Source organism: Eptatretus burgeri, chromosome 4, assembly GCF_056783735.1.
Source record: "Eptatretus burgeri isolate ZD-2024b chromosome 4, Ebu_testis_v1, whole genome shotgun sequence".
NCBI lineage: Eukaryota > Metazoa > Chordata > Myxini > Myxiniformes > Myxinidae > Eptatretus > Eptatretus burgeri.
The window spans coordinates 7,371,822-7,386,709 of NC_140964.1; the positions used below are offsets into that span (position 1 = coordinate 7,371,822).

Genomic DNA, 14,888 nt, shown 5'->3' on the forward strand with positions numbered 1-14,888 from the left:
ACGCACACCCAAAAGAAATGGACCCCAATGGTCTTCATTCGGTAGAGCCGGCCCACTTTGTGAGTACCTGTCCCACCTCGTGCGGTCACACTGACTCGAACCACCATGGTGAGACTCGAACCCACGACCCGAAGTCCACTACCATAACTGTCTGCCGAGCCCTTGTCGACAACCACTCACTGGCTTTGGATGCCAGGTTGGAAATGTCTGAACTGAAAATGTCCTCTCCCACCAGAAATGTCTCACACACGATCACTGGCTGCTCGGCAAACGCCACGATCTCCGTCTGGCGAACGCTCCTGCCACGAGCACACCGTCTCCTGAACGCTGGTCCAACCAACCACTCTGCCGTCGTCACGATCACCCGGTGTCCAGAACCCTCATCGACCAAGCCAATCGCCCCAATGACTGCTCACCACTCGACTTATCCTTCCCCTCCACCGCGGGTCGAGGGAAAAACGCTCCGAGGTACTCGCCTCCGGATTGGACGAGGGGCTGTCGGGTGACTCGTGGCCGCCGTTGATTGGACGAGCTCACGGTGGGCAGAGGGAACCTCACCCCTGTATGGGACATGATGCACGTGGGCGATGGCGTTGTCGTTGTAGTTGGTGATGGAGAGTACGTAGTTGTTGTTTTTGTGTATATAAAAATCCTTACTATAGAATAATTTCGCAGCACACGTACATTTAATTCCCATTCGACTAGGGACGGGACCCTCGCGAGAAACACATACTTACCGAAATAACTGATCTATAAGGACTCTGGCTGTTGTGTGCTCATGGCTTCCAGCTCAAGGCCAACATCTGTGCAGAAATTCGAGGGCGACAGCCAGAGTTATTGTTCACTGTTATGGAAAATGCTGTCGAAAGAGCCTGTTTCTGCGAAGCCGATAATAGAGGACTGCATAATTTTTATGCATAACTAACAAATCTAAACTGCATAATTTTTCATAAATAAAGCAAATTTATCTATTTTGTAAATTTTCTTTTGGTATAAAAATAATAATAAATAATAAAAAAACCAGAAATGTTATTTAATTTCTAAATCCCGAGGTGACTTTTGGGACACCCTGGAAAATATATATATATATATATATATATATATATATATATATATATATATATATATATATATATATATATATATATATATATATATATATATATATATGTGTGTCGCACCACAGAATTGAAAGGTAGAGAAGACAAACGCAATCACACCATTGCTGCTTTCACCTCACGGTCGGGGACACAGCACAGAATCCGTCAGTTTGAGCACAAAAGGTGGGAGAGTCGATGCGCAGAAGTCAGGATGAGCCGAGGAAAGGCCACTCGGCTTGCAAAGGATTATCGATTGGATACGCTCAGCGTGGTCACCTCTGAACCAGGCCCAGCACACCCACCCCATCTGTCCCGTTTCATGGGATAACCGAGGTCTGAAACCTTAGCGTACAACCATTACATAGCCACACACACACACACACACACACACACACACACACACACACACACACACACACACACACACACACACACACACACACACACACACACACACACACACACACACACACACACACACACACACACACACACACACACACACACACACACACACACACACACACAGCAATATGTTGTGCTGATGATGCACAACCGCAGTGAAACAGATGTATAGCCTTCATCATGCACATTACGTACATATTTAATCAATTTATACACTAAACTTACACACAACACGATGTGAGGACACCTCTCTATTTGTTCCATATATTTACATTGAAAGGAACATCCAGTTCGCAACAAATGTAACTTTGTAAAATTAGACCCACTTCTGCGGGGAGGGCTCAGCTTTTGGTGTTTGCAGAGTAAAGTTCGATTGCAACATTGGAATTTGCTTTGCTGGTGTATTGTTTCTGCTGTGATGTCACAATGATGTCACACAGTGAAATTTGCATTGCTGGTGTATTGTTTCTGCTGTGATGTCACAATGATGTCACACAGTGAAATTTGCATTGCTGGTGCATTGTTTCTGCTGTAATGATGTCATGACGTCACACAGGGGACCATAAATACGGTTCTCCACACAAGAGGGTTTCGTTAATCCATCCCCTCCCCCAAACGCTTAAGGGTGTTCTTTAGTGACCCCGATCCGGTTCATTTTCTCTTCCACAGGCAAAGATGGTCCTTCGTGAGCATTGGGTGGGCGTGGAGGGTGGAAGGTGAAGAACGTTGTGCTGGGAAATGTGTTGGAGTTGGAGGAAGGTGGGGCTTGGTGGGGAGACGTTCGGGAATTAAATGAAATCATGGAGTCGTTAGAAAATGTGCAGCAGGGGAGGGACGTCGAGATTGAAAGCAAGAGGGAAGGGAAGGGAAGGAAAAGAAAAGGAAGAGAATTCCTTCAACCTAATGAGTGCCTGGTTCAGTGACTGTCTGCATCATTATCTGGGTACAGTCCCTCATGAGATTTCGACCTTGCAGTCCAGAACCTCTCTTAACAGCATGTCCACAACGTTCATTGTGTCTGAAGCTAGTCCAATCAGGCAGGCATACACAGAAAATGGATACAAAGAGATCGAGAGGTTTAAAACATGGAGATATGATGTCTTGGAGAGTTTTCCAGTTTGGTCATGCTTTCGTTTACAGCTCCTGTTTGAGGTGATGGTGTTCAAGGGATCTCATCCTCTTTTTATCTTTTTCCATTTTTCCCATTGTGAGCCTTCCTTTCTGTCTGTCTCTGTCTCATGAGCTTCCACAGTTGTTTTTTTTCGATTTTTGCACACACAGTCAAGGCTCATGGAAGAGCGAGTACTGTACTAGCACACTGAACGGAACACAACACAGCAGGGCAAAAAGAACATGATGGAGAGGGGGGAAATACCAACAGCAGAGCTGAAGGCCGAGACAGAGGAAAGCGGTCAAACAATGGGTGTGGGAGAAATGAAAGGCAGGAGTGGATGCATAGAGTGGACAAGATGGACACAGATACAGAAGGAAACTCTCAAGAGGGAGAACTGGAAATTTGGAAGGAGGGATCGGGGTGGGTGGGGTTCATGAGGGAAGAAAAGACAATCGTTTTGGATTGGGGATGATCTGAGATGGTGGTGAACATCTGTCTTGAAGACCTGGAGGGAAGAATGAGATTGAAGAGGAGAGGAAGTTGGTATCATAGGCAGGAAAAACAAGGAACAAATGAGTGGAGGTGAGTGCTGATCCTGGATTTATGTAGTTTCATCACAAGGGGGGTGGGGGTTGAAGGTGGAGAGTGTGTGCCCTGCAGAGACTTGGGGAGACAAAGCACAGAAAGAGCAAAAGGTGCAAGACCAGAAAGGAGGTGGTGGAGACACCAACTTGTCTGTGATGGTGAAGGGAAAGACCCATAGATTCAGGTTCATTGCGGGAGATTCCAATAATATTGAAGGCCTTGGTTTTCACAGCGTCATACTGAGCAAGATGTGAGGCAAGGGAGCCAGCACTCCATCAAGCTGCGGATGAAAGCCTTGAAGGTGGATAGAAGTTCAGGTGTGCCAAGATACGATGGAGGATGCCCAGTTGGAGGCTACTTTTGGAGGCCATCTTTGAAATGTGGTTTGCCCAATAAAGATCATGGGTGATAATGAGACACGGGAGTTTGAATGACCGAACTTCCTCAAGAAGATTGTTGAGAAAGTAAAGAGGAAGGTTTTCCAGAAGGTCCTTTCAGAGAGAGAGAGAGAGATCGTGAGAATGTGAGATTTGTCAGGATTGAAAGATATATTCCAAGTGTTTGACCATCTTGTGATTTTTCAAGGTCTGAAGAGAGGGAAGAGGCTGCAGCCTGCCTATTTTAAGGATGAAGGATGTCACAGCAGAGGGTGGAGTCATCAGCAAATAGATAAAGAGGATTTTCCAGAAAGTCAGAGAGATCATTGATGAAGATCAGGAATAGGATTGGGCCCAGAACACTGCCTTGGAATAAATATTGAAAATGTTGAATTGCAAAATATATGTTCAATATAAATTTGCTTTTAATACAAATTGTAACTTACCAAATAAATGTTGATAATGGTGGATTGCAAAAAATCGAGAGCTTACAGAGAGAAACTAACGTCAGATTTGAATTCAGCACACTCAAATTAGGTAAGATCAAGTGCTGGTATCAATGCAACAAAAACTTTGTTCCCCAGTGTTATAATAGAAAACCAAGACGTCAAGGTGAACAACGAATAGCCAAGATGTTGTGAAAAAAGCCAAGTGGTCACACTGGTCGTGGTAATGAAGGGAGGGGGTACACCAGGGTCGTGGTAATGAAGAGAGGGGGTACACCAGGATCGTGGTAATGAAGAGAGGGGGTACACCAGGATCGTGGTAATGAAGGGAGGGGGTACACCAGGATCGTGGTAATGAAGGGAGGGGGTACACCAAGGTCGTGGAAAGGAGGGGGTAGACCAGGGTCGTGGTAATGAAGGGAGGGGGTAGACCAGGGTCGTGGTAATGAAGGAAGGGGGTACACCATGGTCGTGGAAAGGAGGGGGTAGACCAGGGTCGTGGTAATGAAGAGAGGGGGTACACCAGGGTCGTGGTAAGGAGGGGGGGCTGAACGTGCATGATTGGTTCGGGTTGAGCGTCTCGAAGTTTTGTGGAACTTCCCTACATATATAACCATAAACAAGGAACACCCTCTTCAAACTCCTCCCTCACCCCTCCTCCTCCCTCACCCCTCCTCTTCAAACACCCTCCTTGGAAGATCACGGTTTCCCACCAGGGGCATAATCACTCGTCCTTACACTGAGCGGCGCTTCCTTGGTAAAGACAAGTCCCCATCGACCCTTGCAATCCCTGCACGCCACGTCCACGTCCACGTCCACGTCCACCACCACCACCACCACCACACATGGCTGGACCACGATCGGTGGCTTCGGCTCTTTCTTCGCTTTTATTGTTCGTCAACCTGTGCACCTGCGTCGCTCGTCTCGGTCTCGGTAGATCGGGCGGGTATTCCTCGAACATGCCGCTTCGGGGCTCGGGGTTCGAGGGTCCACAGAACCCGACGACGAGGTGCGAACCCATCGAGATGGCGTTGTGCCGGGATATCGGTTACAACCTCACGTCCATGCCCAACCTGCTGGGTGACGAGGCGCAGGTCGAGGCGGCCGTCCACCTGCGCGAGTTCGCGACGCTCATCGAGTTGCGCTGTCACGAGCACGTGCGTTTCTTCCTGTGCTCGGTGTTCGCGCCGATGTGCACGGAACAGGTGTCCCAGCCGATCCCGGCGTGCCGAGCCATGTGCGAGCACACGCGGGACAGCTGCGCGCCCATCATGCGCAAGTTCAGCTTCGGGTGGCCCGAGTCGCTGCGATGCGATCGCTTGCCCACCAAGCACGACCCGAACGCGCTGTGCATGGAGGCCCCGGTGGACCCGAGCGAGCGGGAGCCGCCGTCGGGTCGCCGGTTCACGGCGGGTCTTCCACTCAGGACTGAGGACGCGGAGAGCCGTCCGAGCCCGGGCGCGACGTGTGCGAACCCGGGTAAGATGGCCTGGGCCCCGCGGTCGGGTCGCTGCGCCCCGCGATGCCGACCTGGCGTCGATTACCTGTGGACCTCGTCCGACCGGGTGCTTGCCCGCGCCTGGCTGCTTCCCCTGTCCTCGCTGTGCCTGGCCTCGTGTATCTTCACGCTGCTCACATTCCTACTGGACCCCACACGCTTCGGGTACCCGGGGAGACCCGTGGCTTTCCTGGCGGCGAGTTACGCGGTCCACGCCGCGACCTTTCTGGGCACGTTGGCGGCGGGTGCGGAGCGGGTCTCGTGCGAGCTCGCGCCCGACGGGTCTCTGTACCGCATCCAGGTACCACGTGGGGGTCCGGCATGTCCACCTGGGGGTTCTTCCTTGGACCCTGACAATAAATACACATTTACTGAAACCCCCACCAGCTCGGTCTGAGAGCGGTCTTCGTTGATGCAGTACGGAGTGAAGGGATCATCGATTTATTACGTACGCAGCTGTTTGGAGAACGTGTTTCAAAAGGCGGAAAATAATTGAGGGAAGAGGGGTCGAGGAGGTGATGGGGTTGAAAAAGGTGATTTGTTAGGGTTTGTTAGGGAATGTGGGAAAACGATTTGTTAGGGACAACAGGGAATGTGGGGGAAAAGGTTTAGAGATGATTTAGAAAGGGAGGGAAGGAGCAAATGGAGTGCATGCGGGGGCGGGGGGTTGTGGAATGGGGGTGGGGAGTGGGGGTGGGGAATCCAAGTGCATGGGGGGAGGAGGGGATTGGGAGGTGGGAGCGTCCATGGCGGTGGGGGATGGATTTCTAAACTCCACGGAATAGCCAAGCCTCTGTTAACCGAAGCCCGTACGCAGGATTTTCGATTGGAGGGGGGTCTTCAAAAAAGTTGGACCATCGAGAGCATGACAGCGCTGCACAACATGCCCATTGTGGGATGGGATGGGATGCGATGGGATGAGATGGGATGGGATGAGATGCACGCTGCACAGCTTTACCATGGAAATCAATTTTACCATGAAAATGATACATATATACATATATACAATATATATATACATATCCATATATATATATATATATATATATATACATATATATATATATATATATATATATATATATATATATATACATATCCATATATATATATATATATATATATATACATATTGTCGCGGATTCGCGCCCGCCGGCGTGCGAGCGGCCACGTAACTTGAATCGCGGCACGTCGCCCACCGGACGGACAATCCCGTCGTGACCCTCTCGGACTAACGCCGGGAACTAGTCACGGGTGGACCTTTCGGCCTCACCACGATCGTGCCAATCGGCACCCCGCGTGGGATAGGGTTGTTCGCCAAACTCGACCTACCTAAGTACCCACACGGAGGGTAGACCGGGCGATCGCACCTCGCCGCAGGTCGACTTCGGACACGGGCCACTTTAAGCGACCCGTTCCGTACTATCGGGATAACCGAGCGGTGTTATCGTCAACCTCGAAGGTTCGATTAATTATCGGGCGTATTTAGCCCACGACCAACCCTTTATGTGAAGTAAGATGGAGATTCAATAAAAGAAAAGACGAAGCGAAACGGGAGAAATAGTTCAACATAAAGCACATTTATTCCGCGGCAAACGGAAAGCACACATATACAATTATACACCAAAAGCAAATGTAAAAGTAGAAGAAGCACAACAATTCTGCACAAAAAGCAAATGTAACAATGCAGATCTACTACCGACTACCGAGCACACGGCAACACTTATACAGTTTTACTTCACAGACGGCGCCGACAACACATATACTCAAAGCAAAAGAAAAAGGGACCACCCTAAACTACAAGGGGGCAGACGGGCCTGGGGCCGAGACCGCGTCGAGCCTACCCGTCTGGTGATGAGCCGCAAAATGGCGGTGGCGCCCCGACTCCGCGGGCCTCGCTGGCACTGCCTGGAATGGGGTGGGAACGGGGCCCCCTTCTCACACTATCTCAGCGCGGGGGGAAACAGGAGGGGTTGTTGATGCTCGGGGGAATGAGGATATCTCGCTGGCTTGGGTCCCGCGACGAGCGACTCCACCGCGACCTCGGTCGCGTTACCGGCCTCCCCTCTCCGCAGCTCCCCGACTCTGACACAAGCGCCCTCTCGACTGCCTTCGCCGCCGCCACAACTCTCCAACTCTCCCACTCTCCACTCTTCTCAACTCCGTCCAACTGCGATTCAGAAACTCTTTTCCTCTCCCGATTCAGAAACTCCCTCAACAACTGCCTTTTCGGCGAGCGAACGCGGCCCTTTATAGCCCCCGGGGCTTCGCTCATTCACCTTCGACCCTTCACCTCTGGCTGGCTCCCCATTGGACAGAGGAAAAGTGGGCGTGAATGATTTTTGATCCGCGAATCTGCATATAGCGATTATACTCCGACGCACCTGGAGGCGGGGCCAAATCGCCCCACGCTCGCTGATAGGATGGAACAGAAGTGGGCGTGAATCGTTCTTGATCCGATTTCTCGGAAAGGCTGGTGTTTTTGCACCCGCTGCTCGGTGCGCGCCCTGTACGAGTCCAGGATCGGTGCCCACAAGCGGCGCGGGAATGGCAGTGATGCGATGGTTGCGAGAGCGAGATGTGACGGTAAAGATTGTGGCTGTTGTTGTGAAGCGGCGTTGCGGTTGGTGGTTGTTGTGTGATGGCTGTTGAGACGTGGTTGGTGGTGGTTGTGGTGGTAGTAATGGCGGCTGGTCCAAAATAAAGATAGTAAAAGAAAAACGGCTATCTAAAAGGGTCGCAGTCCGAATGAATGACATTTATTCCCTCTAAACAACGGGTTTGGGCCTAACTACACATATACTTACAGAGATATCTCACCTAAGGGACCTGAATGGTGGTTTGCGAATTTCGTCAACCACAACACTACCCCCTCCCCTTTTTACAGACTCGTCCCGAGTCGTCAAATTTTCGTGTGCCATCATGTGTAGTTTTCCCCTAGTACATTTTCCCTACGGATCCCTGAGTGCGACATTCATGGTATTCGTGTCCCCAAAATAAATAACCTGAGGGCTGAGTAACTACCTAAACAAACTCACTCACACGGACGACTTAAATAAAATTGCCGGCGCTAGGACAGACATGCCGGGGGCGCACTCATATTTACAGTACATCTTAACCTTAACTTACAAATTTTACACTAAACCATGGCCCAGGATCAATGAACTCTGCAAAAAGAAAGCAGTTAGCAGGGAGCCAGGCTGCTCACATGCAGTCTCTGGCTCAAACAATGCAGGTGACAGAGAACGTAGCCGGCTGCTCACACGCAGTGCAAGGCCTTCCCTTTTGAACTGAACGCAGTGAACCACAACGGTGCATGGGCTGCACAAACGCAGTCTCCGTGCCAGCTCAAGTGGCACACGCAATGAACACAACGAATGGATGAATGAATGGGTGCACGCAAACACGGTGCACGGGCCGCCACTGCAGGCCCGTGTTGTAGCTGCCAACAGGGCAGTTCTTGCAGCTTGCAAACTGTTGCTTTCTGATCCTGGCGCACATGACAATGAACAGCGGGGGGCAAGGCAAAAATTGAACGGGCCTGGTGAACAGGGGCAGTGGGCATGGCATGGCAAAGGTGAGCAGGCAACCACAGCCTGCAGAACAAGGCCGCTGCAGGCAAACACAGCTGGCAGATGAACTGGCCGGCACAGGCCTTGCAGAAAACAGCTGCAGATGATCCGGCCGGTACAGGCCTTGCAGCACAGCAGCTGCAGCCGATCCAGCCGGCACAGGCCTTGCAGCAAAACAACAGCTGCCGATGAAGCTGGCCGGCCTTTGCCTTGCAGCAACGCAGCCAGCAGATGAAGCTGGCCAGCCTTTGCCGTTCAGTGGAGGTTGGTGGAGGGAGTGCGGTGGTGCTGGCCACTCGGAAGGCGGGCTCGGACCTACCCTACGGTCTCCCTCCCAACCTATCGCCTTTGCCTGTCACTGTCTATACCCACTCCCTTAATTTGTCAAACCCCAATTTAGCCCCAACTTATTTTTTTATTTTTACTTCCCCACTATAAATCGTCCCCTAACCCCCTGTACTGTCCTTGTTCGGCTAACCTATCCTGTCACCTAGCCTACTCTCAACCCCTACGTTCCCTTCCCGGAGGGGAACAAGGGAGAGCTCGCGTCCTGTGTCAAGGCCCAATCCAAGCCTCAGAATGGCCTCCCCAGACTTCAGCGATCTATAACCAAAGTGGGTCCAGCGGCCCACAACGAGAGCGAGGGGATGGATGGTGCGGAGGGGTACACTTCCTAATCTACCCAAACCATTAACCTGTTAAACTACCCCGGGGCTTTCAACAAGCGCCTCTCGCTTAAACTATTGGTTCTAACAACCCAGATTCCCGTCGCCTGTGTTGGTGTCCTCACAATTTCGGGCCTCGCCCCCCAATTTTCTCTCCGTGCCCTCACACGGTCGCATGGCTGGGACGCGTGGCTCCCCTTGGCAGGCACGACCCTCTGCCAAATCTCCCGCTATGGCACCCCCGGGCACTACACTGCCTCCGAGCCTACCAGCTCCCTAAACACCGGGGAGTGCCCCCCATGGCACCTCCCCTGAAACGCACACGTGGCAGGTTGGCTTCCCAGGCCCCTTTCCGAGGGTCACCCGTGCCCACAACACTGCCCATGCGGCTAATGGCGCCCCGGGCCCCCGCACCAAGCAGGCGCACCCGTGCCCACTACGCTATCCCGGCCCCCCATGGGCACTTGGCCTACCACGGCCGACTAGCCTGGTGCCCGGGGTACCCACTCAGCGATACTCACCTTTCGCAGCCATGCTCCCAGCCCGTCAACAGGGCTCCTGCACCCCTCCAAACGGGTTTCGAGCCTACATTCACACCAACAACAAAACGACCTCCATTTTTCAATTTGACTAACCCCCTAACTCACTCTACACTGACCCCGGGGTCCCTTGGGCGGGAGTCACTCCTCCCCCAAATCACTCATCGCACCATGCATTCCCCATTCGCTCCACTCACACAGACCCGCTGGCCTCACTCACTCACCAAGCACATGCTTCCACTTCACTCACCAACAACTCTTCAACACACTCACCGCTGAACTCTGCCATCCTTCTATCTGCATCCCCTAACTAACTCGTGCTCCCACGTCGTCCCTTAAACTACAGCACGTTCCTTTTAACCTACGTAGCTAAGCTATGTCCCCACTACACATCCAAAGTCTGTCTCTGTCTCTGTCTCCAAATCTCTAAAAATAATTTCCCAACCTAAATCTCGCTACAATCCCTCTAACTAATCCATTCCACGGGCCCCATGAGGACTTACCCCTGCCCCATGGAGCAGGTCTAACTAAGCTAACCCTTCCCCCTAACTAGTTTCCATCCTGTGCCCTGGTAAGGGGGTCTTCCACCCCTTGCCCGGGAATCCTGTTCACCCGAAAGCGAGGCTTGCTGTTTTTTGTTTTTTTTTCACATGCGCAGCACCAGCGCGGCAACTCACAGCTCGCGCACTTTGCACCTGCCCGTGACGTCATGCAGCTGCACGTGTACCCCGTCCCTCCTTGGACGGTACCATCCGGCAGGGATACCCCTCCTGCCGGATTCCAACCCCATGTGCAGCCATGACGTCACCGTGCGCATAAAAAAAAACACAAGCCCCACGTCTCGAGGGGTTCCCCACGCGAACACATGTGCTTTGCCCGTTGGAGCTTAACACACACGATCGCGTGGAGAACCCGTCCGGTCCAAATCCATAATCCTGCCTAAACTTTGTCCGTCCGCGGGATCGGCAAATCCACCGCGTGCGTTTCCGGACCGGGACTTCACTCTCGCAAGCGAGCACGTGGGGGCCTCGTGCGTTGCACAGCACGGACCTCGCGCTCGCTGCTGGGTGAACCCGGCACGGTTCCCGAAACAGCTGCAGTCGCTTCTCGGCTTTCTTTTCTCTGTCGCAGTCTCCGTCGCCATTCAACACACGCACTCCCGCGTGTTACGACGCTAACACACCTCACCATTAAACTCACACCGGGAGACGCGGCTGCATGTTCACACATGCCGACCGACATCTCCCTTACACACAGCGACCTTGCACACGCTGTCTCTCTCACACTCTGCCGCTCACTCACGCATGCCATTTCCCTTGCACACGTGGCTCCACTCACTCGCGGCCTTTCACTCACTCGTGCCATTTCCCTCGCACAAACCATACTACTCACACACGCGGGGGCACTCATCCGCGGTGCCTCACTCATACACCGTGCCTCACTCACACACGCGGGGGCACTCATCCGCGGTGCCTCACTCATACACCGTGCCTCACTCACACACGCGGGGGCACTCAACCGCGGTGTTTCACTCACACACAGCGCGCTGGGAAGCACGCCCTTCTGCACACTTACCACCACACCACTCACACACGGGGTCGCTTCCACACACGGGGTCTTTGTCACCCACCCGGTCGCTCTCACACACGCCTTTGCACCCACGCTATGCGTGCGTTGCAGCACGCATTTCGCCACACTCGTGAACACACACCTCGACACCACACACACCGGGACAACCACACTGGGGATTCGTGTCCCCACAAGGGTCTCCGGGGCCTCTATACCCCCCAAGCTCTCCGTGCACCCGTTCGCAGCACTCCTCCCCCCGAACTCGCTCGACACGACCGAACCCACCTGGTCGTGACTCGCTTCAAGGGGGCATACTCCCTCCCCTCGTTCCTGGAGGAGGCCATCCAACTGCTCGCACCGGGTCCCTGCACGGTCCGCCAGCTCAACCTCATCGTCCTCCACTACTTCTGTGTGTGTGTGTGTTCGTCTCTAACCCCGTCCAATTCACCCTCTATCTCCCGTGTCTCTATACATTTTATTCTTTCTGTCGTCTCCTCGTGTCTGTTGGTCTCTGCTTCTTTCTGGCGTCTTTCCCTTATCTTTATGTAGGTCAACCTTGCTTTCTCCTTAAGTCGCTCCCGTCCTTCCCTGTTTTTCACTCCTTGCTCTTTCACGATCTCCGCGTACCTCATCCTTGCTTTCCGTCTTAATTGTTCTTTTCTCTCCCTCCCAATTACTTTCACCTCGTCTCTTGTCTCCCGTGTCTCTATACATTTTCTATCGTTGTTCCTTATTTCTGTCTCTTCCTGGTTCCTTTTTCCTTCCCATCTGAGTCGTTCTTTCTCTCTGAGCCCCAATAGCTGTTCGTTCTCCCTCCGGAGCTCCTCAATCTCCATTGACTCCAATCTCGCTCTCCGTTTTAGTTGTTCAATTTCACACTCACATAGTTGTTGTTTTCTCTCCCACTGTTCCTCCTGCTCTTTGTTTTCCAATCTCATTGTTTCTTTCAATTGGCTCATTTCCTTCCTGTGTTTCATTAGCTGTTCTCTCACTACTCTTCCTCGTTTCCTCTCCTGTCCTTCCTTCTCCAGTTTCATGGTTTGCTTCATTTGGTTAATCTCCTTTTTGTGTTTCATTTGCTGCTGTCTCGTTACTCTTCCGTCCTTCCTTCTCCAGTTTCATGGTTTGCTTCATTTGGTTCATCTCCATTTTGTGTTTCATTCGCTGTTCTTTGTCTATCTCCTCGTACTCCAGCCTCGCCTTTTCTTTCAATTGGTCAACCTCGGCTTCATGTTCCTTTTGTTTTCTTTCCCATTGTTCTTCTTGTTCTTCCCTCTCCAATCTCCATGTGTCCTTCAATCTCCTGATTTCTCCTTCCTGCTTCATTCCTTGCTCCTTCAACTTCTCCTCGTATTCCAACCTATTTTTTTCCTTTTGTCGTTCAGTTTCAAATTCATACTCTTTCAGTTTTTTATTCCACTGTCTCTCTTGTTCCTCGTTCTGCAATCTCATCGTTTCCTTCAACTGACTGATTTCTTTCTCCTGTCTCATTCCTTGTTCTTTGTATTTCCTATTCCACTGTCTTCCTTGTTCCTCATTCTGCAATCTCGTTATTTCTTTCAGTTGGCTGACTTCCTTCTCCTGTCTTATTTGTTCTTCCTTCATTACTCTTTTTTGCATCTCATTCTGTAATCTCGTGGTTTCCTTCAGTTGGCTGATTTCCTTCTCTTGTCTCATTCCTTGTTCTTTCAGTACTCTTTCTTGTTCCTCATTCTGCAATCTCGTTATTTCTTTCAGTTGGCTGACTTCCTTCTCCTGTCTGATTCGTTCTTCCATCATTACTCTTTTTTGCATCTCATTCTGCAATCTCGTGGTTTCCTTCAGTTGGCTGATTTCCTTCTCTTGTCTCATTCCTTGTTCTTTCAGTACTCTTTCTTGTTCCTCATTCTTTAATCTGGCCTTCGCTTCCAGCTGTTCGATCTGTACAGTGTGGTTTCTTAACGTTTCATTTTCCGTTGTCGTTCTTTCTTCTCTCACCATCCTCAACTCGTTTTGTAATTCCCTCTCTTTGTTTTGGTGTTTCTGTAACTCAGAAGCTTTCTTTTCCAATTCCTTTCTCATCTCCACACACTCCGACTTTGCTTTGGCTTCTAATTGTTCAATCTGCTCAGTGTGGTTCCTTAACGTTTCATTCTCTGTTCTCTTCCTTTCCTCTTTTAACATCCTCAGTTCGTCTTGTAATCCTCTTTCTTTGTTTTCGTGTTTCAGTATCTCAGAAGTTTTTGTTTCCAATTCCTTTCTCAATTTGCGTGCTTCTTCACTCATTTCATCTCTTCTTTCCACCACTTCCCTCCTCAATTCGTCCCTTTTTTAACAGTATTCATTTAGTTTTTTCTGCCATTCCTTTCCCATTCTAATCTCCCCTTCCAGGATTTCTCTTTTAAACTGGCTTGCCCTTACCTCTCGCTTCAGTAGTTCCAATTCCCCATCTTGTTTGCGTTTTTCCTTTTCGAGCATTGTTTTCCCTTCTCCTTCCTCCCTCAATTCTCCCTGCAGTTCTTCGAACTGTTCTGACTTTTCCAGCAATTCCTCCGCCCTTTCCTCGAGCTGTCTCTCTCCTCTTTTTATCTTCCATTCTAGGCTTTCTCTTTCCTGATTGCCTGTTCTTATCTCTTCCTTCAATTGTTCCAACTCCCCATCGTGTTCACATTTTTTCTCTTCCAACTGTATTTCCCTCACTCTCCCCTTCAGTTCTTTGAACTGCCTTGCTTCCTCCAATAATTTTTCCATTAATTGTTTTACTTCCAAGTCGTGCTCCTTTTGTTTCTTTTCAAGCTCGGTTTTCCATTCTTCCTCCCATTGTTTCCTTTCCTGGGAGATACCAATCTGCTGTTCCTCTATTCTTTTGTTCAGTTTGCTCTTTGCATATTCCAACTGACGGGTATAAAACACTACCAAATTCTTTTTCCCACATAATTTGTCCCACATAACATGGCCAAGTCATGTTTTTGCCACCGAATTCGTTCCAGTAAATCGTCCAATCGCTGTGTCCCCCCGTACACGTAATTTTTCTGAAGC

General features: G+C 50.7%; 1 protein-coding gene across 1 annotated transcript in view; it reads left to right on the forward strand.

Annotated features, from left to right (window-relative positions):
* The first annotated feature begins 4,702 nt into the window (after positions 1 to 4,702).
* The window catches only part of LOC147027418 (frizzled-10-like), a 35,241-nt gene continuing 25,055 nt past the window's right edge, over positions 4,703 to 14,888 (forward strand). The window contains exon 1 of the mRNA XM_085876783.1: positions 4,703 to 5,826. Coding sequence (XP_085732909.1) covers positions 4,873 to 5,826 — 954 coding nt within the window. The 5' untranslated portion in view covers positions 4,703 to 4,872. The remainder of the gene's footprint in view (positions 5,827 to 14,888) is intronic.